We start from the raw sequence: 16,090 nt of genomic DNA on the forward strand, positions 1-16,090 counted from the left end.
TACAGAAAAAGTCAAGCTAATAAATTATTGTGTGCTGGCTGGTAGGTCAATTCGGAAGTCGAAAATTGGTTCATAGGTAGATGCAGAAAAAATCACGAGGCTCCGGCTTAGTACTATTGCTTCCCAACACTGTCGCGGCTACTACAGTGAATTCACACTTGTATAGCAATGGCTACTACGACATGCTTGTAAACCACTGCTTAAAACCACTTTCTGAAATATGGATTCCACAGAACATGGTCCAGAATCATCATCATGGCAGTCACACTAACAACGACCAATATTTGGCCTCAATCACTTGGTTGGCTCAAGATGATTATCTTTGAAGCTGCCATTCCAGTCAATTACACTTCAAAGTGCTAAAAAAAAAGACAAACTGTGTGGACCACCTGATCTTGTATCTAGATAAGAGGAAAACAACAAGCGTTTGGTTATTTGATTGCAGCTTGTGTTCTTCAAGTTAAAAAACAAACAAACTGAGACTTAAATTTTGCTTGTGCTGACATTTGGCTGACTGTGTCTTTGAATGGAGTGTCTTTGCTGCGGATTTGCCAGCTTCTTCTTCTCAGCTACAAGGTAAAATGGAAATGAGCGCGCATGAGTGTGGATTTTCCGTTTGAAAATGCGGCCCACTCTGAATTGCACTGTGACACAAGAAAAAAAGTGGGTATTTTCTTTGATTGAATTCCTTCCACTCGTTGTGCAGAGTTCACCATGCAGCTATCTAACACCCAGAAAAGTCAAATGAATCCCTATAACTTTGAGAGGAGGCTCACAGAAAAAGTATTTTACTAGGAAGAAAAAAAAAAATAGCATACATATTACAGTCACCCCCCTCAGTCAGACCACCCCCCTTAAGCTATCTGAGTGGAGCCTTTGGAGAACAGGATTAAAAATTAATATTGGCTCAGGATTGACAGCAAACACCATTTGATGTGAGCCACAAAGAGTCTGTGGGGTTGTGGGCAGCTGACAGTTCCGCAGGCACCACAAAGCTCAGTAAGAGGGACAGGATGGGGATGGGCAGGTTGAGGATCAGTGAGATGCTACTCCGGTTATCGCCCTTCAGTATGCATGGCAACTTTCTGTTTGGCTACGCGGCACGCATACCTCGAAGTCACCGTCCTCAGCCTCCACTCCTGCCACTATGGGTAGCGTCCTGGTTTGGCTCCTGATGTAGCACCTCTGATGTTCAGCAAAGCGGATAGCAGTGAGTCCCTTTGAAAATATGGAGGAAAGAAAAAGCTTGCTCAGAAATTCGGATACATCTTTCATTCATTAACTCCATGTGATGTGCATCTCCCATAAGCACCCGCGCAGTTGTACTGAAAGGTGTCCATTTGAAAAGATAATCAAAGCCAGAGTAGTTAATACACAATGAGTTCTTTGAAATCATTTTTTTGGAGAGCGTGTTATGCAATTGATGAAGTGTTCAAATGTGCAACTGGACGCTCTAAAGTGCACTAGATGGAAAAGTGCATGTGAGAGTAGAACTAACACGGAAGCCAACATTTTGCCATATAAAAATGACGTTGCTGCAAACGAGCTTGAAATAACATCCAATGCCGTAACACGAGCTATCTTTAGGAGTTGCTGAATAAAATACGCCTAAAGGCAAATGACTTGGAGTCATTCCAAGTGACACTTGCCTCTTGGCCCTCAAAAGGGTACGGAAGTCCTTTGTGAGCTGCAGCAACGCAGCTCAGTGCGAACCGCTAACCTTCAGCCTACCAATGATTGTTTGATTTAATTAATGTTTCTGGGCATTATTAATGACCTGGGGAAACCCTATGTAGTTCAGTAGGCCCTTTTATTTTGCCTGCCGCACGTTATGTAGTAATGGCAGACTATTGACCAATGCAGCTAGGCTCCTGCTTTAAAGCGAAACAGAAGACACGGCACGGGTGTTCTGCTGTGGCTGTACAACACTTGATAGATACACCAGAGAGTTGGGTGACACGCTTGGAGAATATAGTGTTTTCTGCAGAGTGCCCCCATTGAATTAGCCACTCACAGGTTTCTCTTGCCTTCTTAATCTGTGCAGTCAAGTGTGGAAGTCACTGTCTTCAGTTGCAGCCGGTGATTCTCCACCGGGTGCTCTGTTCAGTCTGACACGCTGAGCCTCAATGGGCACGAGAGAGATCTTTTAATTCGCTCCACACTATTGTATGTTAATCTAACATATTCAACCGAGACAGCGTGTGAAACACGCGCAACAAGATCAGATTTTATCCAATTTATTTCCTGCAGAGAGCTGCTCATTCATCACACTGTATTAGAAGAGACAGCAGGATCTACATCTGCCATGAGACTGTCATCAGCTGAAAATTGCATGAGTGGTGCCACGTAAATGAACTTGATTTTCTCTCAATTTAATTGCGGCGACCCACTGATTGCTGTGACATCTCATTTTTAATCAGTTAACTTGACCCTGTGGCCACTGGGTCTGCATTGTGGATTTTTGGGGAAGGTGCAATCACTTAGAAAACAGACAGTGGCCACACATGACATGATACAATGTGAAGCCTGTCGTGATCTCGTGCCTGTAATTTCATCTGCCCCGAGACAATAATAGTCTCAAGCACAGAAGCATGATGTTTATGCCTGACTTTATTGTGATGAGTCTCCGTTTAATTTGGCTATGCTGTAGCGGGGAGTGGAGGGCGGGGAAGCAAAGGGCATTCTTGTGATGAGATGCAATGATTACAGGGCTTGGTCAACCAGAAAATGAAGAAAGACACATTAACACAGGAATGAGAAATGGAAAGCGATGTCATTTTGAGAGATGGCGCGAGGAGAAGGGGAAAAGTAGTCCATTTGCGAGACGCTCAGCTGCGTCTATTCAACAGGATGGAGGACATAACAGCATGTGTCATTCAGATCCTGTGAGGAAAGATCTTGAAGCAATGTCAGCAAGTCTCACGCAGCCTTGTTCTGAAAAGTTTCACTGCAGTGATTTGCATAATTATTTTCAACCTATATTCAGTTCAACATTTGGGGGGAAAAACACATTAATATAGGCAGTGCCACCCTGTTACATCACACTACTTCATCTCTTGATCTAATTGCTTTTGTCTCCTCGAGCAGTCCATGGACATTCACCACAAAAAATATAACTATGATAAAAAAATTGTAAACTTAGTATCACTCTAACATTGTCAATATAAAGTAAAAATTATTATCAAAGTCAAAGTCAAAGTCAGCTTTATTGTCAATCTCTCCACGTCACAACACACAAAGAGACCGAAATTACGTTTTTCTCTATCCCACGGTGACGAGACACATACCATATATAATGAAACTTGATCTTTGTGAAGTTTATTCACGGATAAATGCTTTGCTATTTTCTTTCCCTGACTTTTCAGGTGGCACTACTCATGACCCATAAAGTATTTATATTTTTACCAAGATACAAATACTGTCACGTCTCGTCCCCAGCCGTGTTACTATGCATCTCTGTCTTGGTTTCTGTCTGTGTGCTCGCCCCTCCCCTCCTGTGTGCCCATGATTAGTTTGATTATTCTAACCTGCCTCTTGTTACCTGTCGTGTATATAAGTCCTGTCTGCCCCTCACGACCCGTCGGATCGTTGTGTGTTGTTGTTGTTGTTGTCTTGATGTCTTTTGGTTCCTCTCTTCACGTCCTTTGTTTCGCGTCCCTGTCGGTTAGTCCTTTTGTTATTTCGTTAAGTCATGTCAGTTTGCAGAGTCTATTAGTTTGTTTTGCTGAATAAACACTGGTCCAAGCTGCATTTGGTCGCCCTGCTCCATCCGATCCGTGACAAATACTTGCTAAAAAGAAAAAGGGCGTTTTTGGACACATCGAGGCCGCCCTAAATGGTGATTCATAATTTGAAAGAAGGTGATTTCACTGGATGGTACTTAATGTAGGCAATTCTAAACACTTTTAGAGAGGGTGTCAATCACTTACATTTTTTTAGTACTCGCGGCAGAGCTAGGTCCCGATTTCGCGGTACATTAAAACGACAGTCAACTGGCTCAACGCCACATTGTTTTGTCTGGTGCTGAAGTGGTAACACTGGACGCTCCATTACAACGGGCTGGAGTCGCTCAGTCTATCGTTTTATGGATGTTAAGCATGTACCCGCCAGTATTAATGGTGCCGTCACAGATGCGCAAGTCAGTGCATCAATGCCGTGGGCGCCAATGCGAACCCTCGAAGCGCCGCAGATGCTGCTTTGTCAACCAAGTGGAGAGAGCAATCTGGTTGTGGCTTTTCCTCCTCGGCCCAGAGGACACGCCATCCGTGACGCGGGGAAACAATCTGAGACCATTGGAGCACAGAACACATTTCCTGAAGTCAACCCCACTTCTAATGTCACTTCTTTTGTGCTCCTCTACACAGTAGACTTGAAGGTCACATGTGGTCACTCCTGTGGGGAGATGTTTTCCCCCATGAGTTTACATTTGATTTTGTTGTTGGACAGTTTGTCCCAAAGTAGTGAAGGCTGAACCTCTCAATGATATACTTCAAGTTTTTGTGGAGGTCTTATATTCATGGTCAAAGCGTATTATTTTATGAGAAGAAATTCTCATGTAAAATGTATATCTAAGTGAGATGTCAAAGTTTGGTGTTATAACACATACGTAACATGACAGATAAAGTTCTGTTTAGGTCCTGCTATACTGGACAAAACATATGTGCTGTCTTGTGGATGTTTTAAGGCTAGCAGTGATTTTCTATTCTCATTCTCAAAATGATTTTCACATGCTCAGACCCAAATGATGACTGTGTTGCCTTGTTAGCCAGACATTTTGCATTTTGACGACAGCAGCCGACTGAGTAGTTGACAGTCCTCTGTAAATTGTCCAACTGGAAGACAAGAAAATATTTAAATTACCAACTGTGATCACTAGCTCATTCTGAATTTAATAAGGATACCCGCTTGTATTGTCTGTTGCCACACCAGCCAAGAGAAATGACAATGGCTCAGCCATGCAGACATCACTGTGACTCCATGCGAGTACGCCACATGTAAAGCGAAGCAGTTGCTTTGTTTGACAATGAATCAAGTGGGCTGTGCTCACACCGCTGCTGTGGTTGCTGCCCTTCTTTGAAAAAGCCCTGTCCAACCAAATTCACTCAGATTTAGACTTGCATTGGTCACCAAATTCTAGCTGGAGGTGTTCAGTGCAAATTTGTTGCCAAATTCAGTAATTATTATTTCACTGGAAGAATGGCTACTTTTTTGGTCTCAGGATGTATTTTTCCTCACTGTTGTTTATGAATTGTGAATTGTTGCAGAAGATAAACAGCTGAAAATCATTTGTGGCTCAGAATTCTGGTGGCATAAAGCCCAGAATGCCCTCGGGCTTGATGTGACCGTGTCTGGACTGGCCAAGCGCGGTCATTTTCAATAACAAGCAACGGTCTCCTTTTTCTTTTTGTTAGAAATCAATTTTCACCATCAGCACACAGCTGCCTTTCAGTGTGTTTTATACCATCTCGTTCCCATTCTGCTTTCTTCTTCTCAGAATAAGGTTTGAATTACTGTGCTTACTAGCTTGTTACTTAGTCTTTCATGGAAGAGCATTGAGTCGCCTCAGGGGATGTGCTTCACTAGCGTGAAGTGGCACAAGCAACAGGCTTGTGTGTGTGTGTGTGTGTATGGGGGAGTGTCAGCAAGAGAACATAGAAAGAGGCAAGATAAAGAAATGGCGCGAGGGAGGGGGGCGGGTGATTGATGTTAACACTCTGCTGGCCATTGTAACCGAAACAATGACAAGTGAATATGTTTGCTTTGTCCTGAATTGAAGGTTTATCTATTGACATTTCATAGTCAATAAATAATATTGTAAGAATATTGGCTCCCACCAGCAAGTTGAGCATTTTGGGTCCTTTGTCTGAGTCGCTGGTTGTGCAACCTCCCTCAGACTGGGGCAGGATTTAGAAATGAAAGGTAAGCTAATGAGTTTTGCTGGAGACAAAATTGCTACTGCAAAAGCTGCTGTGTGAAACAAATGGAGACAGGCTCCCTAATGGTGTTTGTAGTGCAAACGACTTGCTACTATAGAATTAGTCTTTTAGGAAAGAGCAACCCTCCCTCTTGGGGCTGCTGTGAGTGCCTTTAAACCGTAAATCTGCTCTTCTAATGACTGTGTGTTTAGGCGGTTATTACAGGAATTTGTGGTCATTCTCTCATTCATTCTCTGCACCAATTATCCTGTTTGTGGGGAGCTGAAGCCACTCCTGGCGGAGAGAAGGGGCACGCCCTGGCTGGCGCAGACAGCAAATCACGTATTAACATTCACACTCACACCTGACCTGCATCTGGGTGGTTTCTGAGCTGTCCGAAAGATCGTCTGTAATGCCTTTAAAGAATGATTCAATTGGAATATTTTGGAAACAGTGGTTAATTAACAATTCTTCCTAAGTAAATGTTTTAAAACAAACAGCTCTTAAACAGCAAATGTATTCAACTTTAATGTTAATAAACCTGAACTGTACTTGTGCGGTGCTCATACCACACTTTGACAATTACTGATCTAAATGATCTCACAACTGCAAATTATCGTTATCAGCTATTATTTAGTACCTTTTAGCCACTAACGTTTTCAAAGGCCAACAAGTAAACATGATCTGCCACATTTCTACTGAATGCACTTGAGTAATACCTTCACTCACATGTTTGAAATCGTGCACCTCGAGCACCTCTTGACTCCCATTTCCCATTCGGAAGATTTCAATCTGCTGAATCGAGTCGATCTCCAACAGGCTGGGTGTTTCGACGCCATCCAGAACCGCTTTGTACTCGTGGTCGTAGACCTAAAAGGATAGAAGAGTAAACATCACCAAATTGCACACCAATAGTGCGAGGCTGCAATCTAGTTTAGGAAAAATAAAGTGCCTAAAAAATACAACAATGTTAAAATGCACCTTAAAAAAGACAAATGCAATCATTGATCAGTGAGTTTTCCTCAAATATCTCAAATAAATAGTTACAAAGCGTTCTCCTCACTGTGGCCCTAAAGCAGTGAAGACACGCTTGGATGACAGTTAAAATTCCCTGTTTGAAAAATGATTCATGCCCGCCAGCTGAACATATGCCATTAATATTTATGCGAGGGTTGTGTTTGTGAGGAGAAATAAATCGTGGAGTCCATCTTCATCTTTCTCTGCCAATGAGACGCATTATTAGTGAATACATTCAAACGGGACTCTGTCAGAATTTATGTACATCTGTCCGCCAATGCACAAAGACAAAATTGGCTTTCACGTTTTGCTCTCCCACACGCTCATTTTTTTGTGTCTGCCTGCTTACATGATGTCATCAGAAGCTTTTTTTGTCTGGTTGGAGAACAGTAAGGTGATAATTGGATACAATTCTTAATAGCAGATCGCTGTAAGAGTCGCATTGGCCTATAAATCTCCATTAACATGGGTCACAGCAGCATCGGCAAAAAGAAGTGGAACTTAAAATTGCCAGCAGAAGCCAAATGAAGATGGCTTTGAAATTTAAGTGTCAATTGGGCCGTTGTGGATAAAATTGAGGCTATTAAAAAGAGAGAGAGAAAGAGAGAGAGAGAGAGAGAAAGAGAGAGAAAGAGAGAGAAAGAGAAGTGGGGGGAGTGTGTGTGGGGGTCAACAAGTGGGGGTCTGAGACGATGCAGTAGCATGTCTCGTTAATTCAGTTAATAATAGCTGAAGTGCTAGTTCTCATTATTTCCATTGTGGTACTAAAACTACACGAAAGTTTGAAATATCAAATGTCACTGCGTTGCAAGACAATTAAAAAAGCACCATGAAAATTAGTTAGCTTCATAGTGCAAGTGGATGAAAGTGCATGGAAAATTTTGATTTAAATTACAGTATACTTTCTGTAGAAAGGACTCTTAAAGGCCACCATGTCACTTTTTTCTTAATCAAAGACAAAATATCCATCCGTTTTCTGAATCCCGAAATAGGCCCTTGAAATCCTCTGGGATTCTACAGTCCCATTAAAACCAGTGATGCTGATAATGGCGTAACTCCAAAATGAGCGTTTTCCAGTATTGGCAAAATTTGTGATTTAGCTTCAAAACCACTCCATCAGATGGAAAAAAAATACACGAATCACAGTGCTGTATGCATTGATGCTTAAACAGAAATTCCCACCATCAACTATCAAGGTCACTTGAACTCTAAAATTGCTACTTTTTAATTTAAGTAATCATAAAGTAACAAAGTTACTTTTCAAAACAAGTACCGTAATTTTCGGACTATAAGTCGCGTTTTCTTTCATAGTTTGGGTGGGGGGGCGACTTATACTCAGGAGCGTCTTATATACATATATATGTTTTTTTTCACTTTTTTGGGCATTTTATGGCTGGTGTGGTGTGACTCATACTCCGGTGCGACTTATAGTCCAACAATTACGGTAATTAGAAAAATAAGTCAAGGTACCTGGCATCATTGATTAACACTGCCTGTTTGGCCTAGTCCAGTGTGCAGAAAGCCACCTATAATTGTACCAAAAAATTAAAAAGTCTATCCAAGTAAACTTTTTATAATGAAATGTCATGCTGATAAATATGAGCACAAACCACACAATGAGGGGTAGAATATTCAGTATTTCATCCAAGCCTGACCTGTTGGGTCACTTGAAATAACAAATTCCTCACCACAAGGGAAAACAGTGGTTTGTGCAAGTAATTGACTGTAATTAAATGTGCTATGGGCGGCACGGCGGAACACTGTTTAGCACGACGGCCTCACAGTTCGGAGGGTACAGGTTCGATTCCACCTCTGGCCCCCCCTACGTGCCTGCGTGGGTTTTCTCCGGGTTCTCCGGTTTCCTCCCACATCCCCAAAACATGCTTGGTAGGCCGATTGAGCACTTCATATTGCAAATGTGAGTGCGGATGGTTGTTCGTCTCTCTGTGCCCTGCGACTGGCTGGCAACCAGTTCAGGGTATCCACCGCCTACTGCATGATGACGGCTGGGATAGGCTCCAGCACGCCTGCGACCCCTGTGGGGACAAGCGGTACAGATAATGGATGGATGGACAAATGTGCTATGACTGATACCACCATGTGCTCAATGTCTTTACCACAACACACACCACCCACGCTTTCTATTGTCTGCAGCGCGGAGCATTTCTAAAAATGTCAAGAGTGACAAATAAAATTTAGGCTATACTAAGTATATCCTTTATTGGCGAGAAAAAAATATGCAAAATGTTCAAGATACATTATTGAAAATAAAATACATTTTCAAAGGCATGCAGCATGCCTAATAAAAAAAAAAGATTTATAGTAGTTACAGTTATATTTGTAGGGTGTAAAATGAGGCTAAAGTAAGCAAGAAGACTAGGTCATAATTAACAGCGGGTTAATTTTTACATGTGACCCTTTTCCCATTACTTGGCCCCTTTGACCCATTGTTAATTACAATGTTCACGCGTGTATTAATTAGGTTACGTACAGTAATGTGTGAATGATGTGTTTCCAGACACCCTGAGCACATTTAGTTATCGCTACTTGAATAAACTGTTTCCAAGGTAACCGTCCTGAAAGAAAAAACAAAACCACAACTGTGCGTTTGATAGCTGGCGCAGGTCCCTGAAAAATCTCATTTCATCATTTTGGGTGATTTTGACAGTCTCCCAATTCAATTCACTGCCACTGTTTCATAACAGACTCCAATCTGTGGTTCAGTGCAGAACCCCAGTTGTCAAGTGAAGAAAAGCAACTGGCAGAAATGATCAGTTCTTTTTTTTTTCTCCATACAGATAAAACGAATTTGAAATTCATGTCGATACCCAAAGTAAATATCCACGTGTCTTTTTAGGACACACGCCGTTCATTTTGTTGGTTATTCTCTTGTACAACCTGATCACTACTCTCGTCACATATCGACATGGAGGAAAATATTTCAGGCGATCCATGTCAAAGCCCTCGCGCACACTACCCTGTTTATTGACTCAAGGTTTCCATTTGACATGCTTCTTAACAAAAGCGGCGAGATGCCTTCCGCCGCGGAGTCACGTCGAAAGCAGTGAATAAAAGCGGCAGGCACTGCAAAACCTGCGGGTTGTTTGTGTGAACGGGTTGTAGTGCTGCTGAGCCCATGGACATTAGGAAAAGGTCGTATGGATGTTGTTACAGGTGACTGGATCGGCGGGTGCATAAATGCGTGTGGCGAGAGACAGCCCGCATATGTTCAGCGATGAGGAAGGCGGCGGCCGTGGGAGTGAGAGAGATGAGTTGATGACAATATGTCCTCTTCGTTGTCCTTGAGGGGAAGGAGATAGAGGCTGCAGTCAGGCGGAACTAGATGCCTGTCACTCACCGCAGGCGGGTGGCGGCCAAGGCAGCGGTGGTGGGTGTGAGGCGGGCAGCCGTGGGAGGGAAAGGTGGAGCGGGGTTGAGGGAGGGGGGGCAGCACCGTGCATCGGGCCTCTGGGGAGCCATAGGCAGCCTTGTGATGGATTGAGGTGGGCAGCAGCTTAGACAGCTACACCGATGAACACTGTGTCCTTTTGGGTTCAGTCCTTATAAGGTCCTCTCCACTTTTTCTCACCTGACAACTTGTGGGAAAAAACACCACAGTTGATATTCTATACAGCAAAACTTTGCTTCATTGGGAGGGATACATTCCAAAGAGACCCACCAATACTGGTAATAATCTGCATCATAGAGTGACTGTCTTTAGATTTTTGTTTGTTTGTTTGTTTTACCCCTCCTACACACTATATTTTTTGACCGTTATAGACAAGGAGATTCAAAAAAAAAATCGTAATGTCATGAGGATTTAGCAGGTGAGCCGTGATACAGTATATGGAATCCACAAGATCAACAAAAGAATGCTTTATTTATGACTAAACGTAATTTTGACATTGATTTGAAAAATGTGTTCACTTTCAGATTTATATAAAGAATATATGCCCGCAATTTTAAGTTTGAGACATAATTTGTCTCAAGAGTTTAGTGTGTGTCATTTGACCTTAGTTCATTGAACATTTTAAATGTATTTAATTCTGTATTACTGCATGTGCAGTAGGAGGACCGGTTATTTGGAAATTGTACAAATAATATGACATTTTTACCTTGCACTTGACAAATACTGCATGTATTAACAAAGTTAATATTAAAACAAAATAAATTAAGTACTTTTCTAAAAAAGTAAAACATACTGCATGTGTTAAAAAAACAACCTAAAACTAATACTAAAACAAACCAACTTGAAATATTTTCTAAAAGAGTAAAAGTAATTAAAACTTAAAACAAGTCAAAACCAACCGTGCATAAAATCCGGTCATTTTTTCACATTTTTGCTTTGATTTTCTGCGGATGTTTCTTTGCTTTTATACTCTTTTTTTTAAATTTTATTGTGTATGCTATTTTATGTTTGTACGCCGACTTTGAGTGCCTTGAAAGGCACCTTAGAAATAAAATGTATTATTATTATTATTATTATTATTAATGAAAAATCTCAAATTATTATAACCCTGCTGGGATAGGCCCTCAAAAGCCTGAAAAGTATAATAAGTGGATGGATGCATATACAATTAATAGAGCTGTTATGATGGGAACACTTCATCTAAGAACAATTTTATTCGGTAATAATTGTGACAAACATAAGTGAAAAAAATTAAATGGATCTGTGTGGGATCTGGGATTTTCCAGTATATTATATGCAGTCAGAGACAATATTTTTTCCAATCTTAAAAGGAAATATAGAAATAGCACTTTGAGGATGTTTGTCTCCCAGGTATGAAGAAGAAAAAATCCCCAGACTTTAAATGTAGTTTGAAGTCAAAACAGCTGAGCATGAAAAATCAGAGAGAGGGCACTTTCTGGCTCCCTCGCCTCTACTTGTGTCGTCAAGTCGCCGGCAGCGCACTTATTTAGATCTCACGTCTCTTCACTTGGGCACCCAGAGGAGAACTACACTCGTCTTGCCTGAATACATCCCTTTAAAACGTTTCCCAGAGTATCACAGTCTAAAAAATTGAACATCACGGCAACATCCTTTCTAAATTATCTCTGCAGATTTGCATCTTTACAAATACAAACAAGCCTACTGTTGTTTATTCCAGAATAATGAAGCCAGACCCTTGTATAATGATGATTAAAGAGACTTGCACACACTCAAGTTTTATCTGCAAAACAACACAGAATAATTATACTATAGGTAATGAAAACAAACCTGGGAGGAAGCAACACAGATTAAACTCAAACAAGAATAGCAGCAGATTCATCCAAGTATAAGAATGGAAGATGGAAAGCCCATATAGATTTTCCACTGAGAAACAGAGCTATGCATGGCCTTAACACATTTACACCCTTTTTTTTTTGGTTGTTGCTGACAGCCGTGAGATGAACATTTGCAGATCTGCTTTCTTTCACAAGGCGATTTGGATCTGATAATGTGGTGTCTGGAGACCACGGGGATTATGCTTGTGGACACTAATTACCAAGGCTGTCAACTCCCAAGGCCTACAGAATTCCGATAAATGAAGTAGGAATACTCTGCGGCTAACTAACACGTCCAGCCTGCTGGAGTGATGATGCCAGATGAATACGAGCAGCTGGTTCTGGATGGATGCCAGTTTAGAAAATTCAATTTGGACAGTGCTTGTCATTCACTACTATCAACTCAAATGCTACAGGGTAAAATGATACTTTTTGCCATGTGCCACACTAATCTCTTTGAAGAAGTGCAACGCTCCACGGTATGAGGTTCACGTTGTGACTGTTGAATTTTTATGTGTTCCAATGGACATTTGAAGGGTTCCATTAAATGGTGGTTTAGTACAGCTCGTTGTGCTTGATTGTTGAATGCTTTTGACGAGAGGCACATCTTCTATTCCTTCCATCCATGTACCACAAAACACTTGGTTCCCAGCTCTCGGGGACTCTAACAATGTGATATGGTCCTTAAAGATTGAAGCAAGACACTTTGTTTTGTCCCAAACAGCAGGGTACCTCATGTGCTATGGCACGGACCAGTCATTTTTGTTACATTTACAAATTTTATTCAATAGGAATGTAAGAAACAAATCAAACTTTACTAAGGGTGGGAACCATCACGTAGCAGATGGTAAGTTTCGAATCAGGTCAGCCCTGATTAACCTGCATCTCCACAGTAAGGCTATAAGCAGGCTGTGCATCAATTTTCATAGTGTCTTAGGGGCCAGACAACGTGTAAACTTCCAATTAATTAAAGGCAAGACAGCTTCATTTACTGTATAGCACATTTCATACACAAGGCAAGTCAACAACTTCTGAGCATTTACAAACACAACTGTTGATGACATTCAGAAGAAAAGCAGAGAAAAACAAAAGTAGCTACACAAATGACTAAAATAGCTAAAGTTAATAAAAAAAAAAAGCTAAAATAGCATGCATTCACAGCATTTAAACACATTAACAAAAAATATTGGAAAACAAATTAAAAGTAAAGTCGACAGTAATATAAATGACCAAAGGAAAGACTCCAATTGGAAAACAAAGAAGATTTACGGCACATGACAAGTTACACTGGCGCCAACATGATTTGCAGTATTTTTTAAAAGACACTTTGGTGCGATTCTCACAAGCATACCTCAGAAGAAGCGGGTTAAATATTTTTCACAGTAGAAATTGTGTATTCAGCACCTGATTTAACCGTAGTGCATGGTAGTTAATGGAAACAAGTCTTTGGTAACTGTCAAAATCAGATTTTTTAGTTAAACCAACCAGACAGTTTTCACATATTTATCAGGACAACATTGGAGCGGCACTTTATCATAACAACAAAATCATTGAAGTAGTTTCAGGTCAAAAGACCTCAGAATATGCTACAAATTTACAACAGCACTGCATATCTGGAGGATGATGACTTTGTGTGCTGCCAAACACCGCATTAGCATTTGCCAAAAAGCACGAGACACTACACTGCTGCCAATTTGTGTTTTGTTGCTTGTTGTAGTGCATCATAGCTTGAAAACCCCCTCGCACTTAGAAACCTAACTTCTTAACATGTGTAGCAAAATAGTAGGTCTACTGGTGCATAACAGCTGTACAATTTTTGTGGAATTTTTTTTAAGAAGTGCGGAATAGTGCTTTGACATAGTTCAGTATATCCAACAGAGCTTAAACAGTTGCTGTCGATATGCCATATCCAGAGATTTGAAGGATCCTGTGGTGTTCTCCTCTCTCACAGAGCATTGCTCAGTAGCAGCTTTGTATTAAGAGTCAGACCAGAGTTGAAAAGTTGGGTCTGACTCTTAATACAAAGCTGCTACTGAGCTATGCTCTGTGAGAGAGGAGAACACCACAGGATCCACATGACACTCGTACTTTAATATATTATGTTATGTAGCAACAACAATGAACAAAGTTTTTGGTATCCGTTTGAAATAAAATAGTAACATTTAGAATTTCTCATTCCAACACAGCCATTCATGCTATTAGTGAAATTTGACTTAATTTGACCAATCAAAGAGTCAAGCAGTCACATGACCACACCCTCGGTGTATGAAGCTTAATGTACTGCTATATCAATGCGAACGTCAGAAAGAACATTTAAGACAATTCTTTGAAATAGAATTTGCTTTGCTTTATGTCATTTCATAAAGATTTATTGTTGTTTTAGTGAAAAAGAAACTGTTGGGCAATAATTTAAATTTGCACATTGCCATTTTATGTAGGCTATTTCATGCTTTGATTAAAAAATAAATCAGAACTTTACTCACTAGTTGCTTAGTACTTCATTAGTTTCCATATTGAAAACTCTACTAATTATTCGGAGGACTGCTTTTTATTTTGTATACTTATTTATTTCTCATTTTACTTCAGTCCTGCTATTCTGAAATAACAGTTGAGTACAATTTGTGGTTACTCTATCCATCTCTGCATAGTACGATCCTAATGAGGATAAGTGTTATTCGAAGTTGGATGGACTTGACGTTCAGGAGTCAGAATCATACATTTAAAAAACGTGTCGAGTGCATGCACTAGGTGGTAATTAAAGGATATGAAGGAAGTGAGTAAATACATGTACAAACGCAAAGTGCTGCTTAGAGTGCTACATTATAATTAGCGCCACACTCTTCTGCAGTTCTGTTTTCATAAAGGGGAAACGGATTACCAACCTATTAAGTTTGTAAATACAGGGAAAGTTGAGCTATTTACAGATGCTGAAGCCTTTGCAATTACTTAATTATTACAGGCTCCAACAAATCCCATTCTGAGCATGTTGTGTACGTATGTAGCATTAAAAGCAGAAGTGGCAGGGATTTCAAGTGCTCTTCGGAATCCACCCAAAAAATCACTTAAGGCGTCACTTTGATGCCAAAAACCAGTTGAGAAATGCTACAATTAGCCTCTCAAAGAATGAACCAAGTGTCATGTCAAGATGTCAAACTTAATGGAAAAATCTGTTGGCAGCTTACCACAAATACAGCTTCATTCTGACTTTACTTTATTGTATGATGTGTTTCAAAGGCAGATTGGGTGGTATAAATCACCAACATCGAGAAATTCAAAAAACCTTTGATATTTCTGGGGGAGTTTAAGCACAGACACATGCGGAACCCTCTGAAGCAGGGGTGCCCAAGTCCGGTTCTGAAGAGATGTATAACTACTACAGTCAGGGATTGTCAGGCTGCAGGCCGGATAGGCGCTCTCCAGGACCGGACTTGGGAAGCCCTGCTCTAAAGCATCTCGAGTAAAGGTCAGATTTCCAAAGTTAGTCTGTCGAGAGGAAGAGAGCAACCATTTTCCTTGTCTCACTTTTTTTACACTGATGTTCAATAAAAACGCGACTCTCAATGAGAACAAGAAACGAGGGGAAAATTCATCTGAGACAAATCTCAATGACATGAAAAAAAGATGGTCATGGCAGAAAGTAAATTCTTGACATTTACACACAAACATGCAGTTTACAATACTCATGTTGGGTGTGTGTCTTGATTGTGCAGCAGATTGGAAAGGTTTGTTTTATTTGTTCTGTATTTGTAGCCTTCAGGTCTTCTGCCCTTGATAACCCCCCACGGGGCATATTCTCTGCTGTTGCTAAGTGAGAAAAGATGTGGTATCATGCACTTTTTGTGATGCTCATATTATCGCATCATCTTAATTGTGTCACTCATGTTACTTCATGA

General features: G+C 40.8%; 1 protein-coding gene across 1 annotated transcript in view; it reads right to left on the reverse strand.

Annotated features, from left to right (window-relative positions):
- Positions 1-16,090, reverse strand: part of tnmd (tenomodulin) — a 49,956-nt gene that overhangs the window by 12,475 nt on the left and 21,391 nt on the right. The window contains exons 3-4 of the mRNA XM_061281862.1: positions 6,645-6,785; positions 1,111-1,218 (exon numbers count right to left, since the gene is read on the reverse strand). Of these exons, the coding sequence (XP_061137846.1) occupies positions 1,111-1,218; positions 6,645-6,785 (249 nt within the window). The remainder of the gene's footprint in view (positions 1-1,110; positions 1,219-6,644; positions 6,786-16,090) is intronic.

Source organism: Syngnathus typhle, linkage group LG1 (genome assembly GCF_033458585.1).
Source record: "Syngnathus typhle isolate RoL2023-S1 ecotype Sweden linkage group LG1, RoL_Styp_1.0, whole genome shotgun sequence".
NCBI classification, from domain to species: domain Eukaryota; kingdom Metazoa; phylum Chordata; class Actinopteri; order Syngnathiformes; family Syngnathidae; genus Syngnathus; species Syngnathus typhle.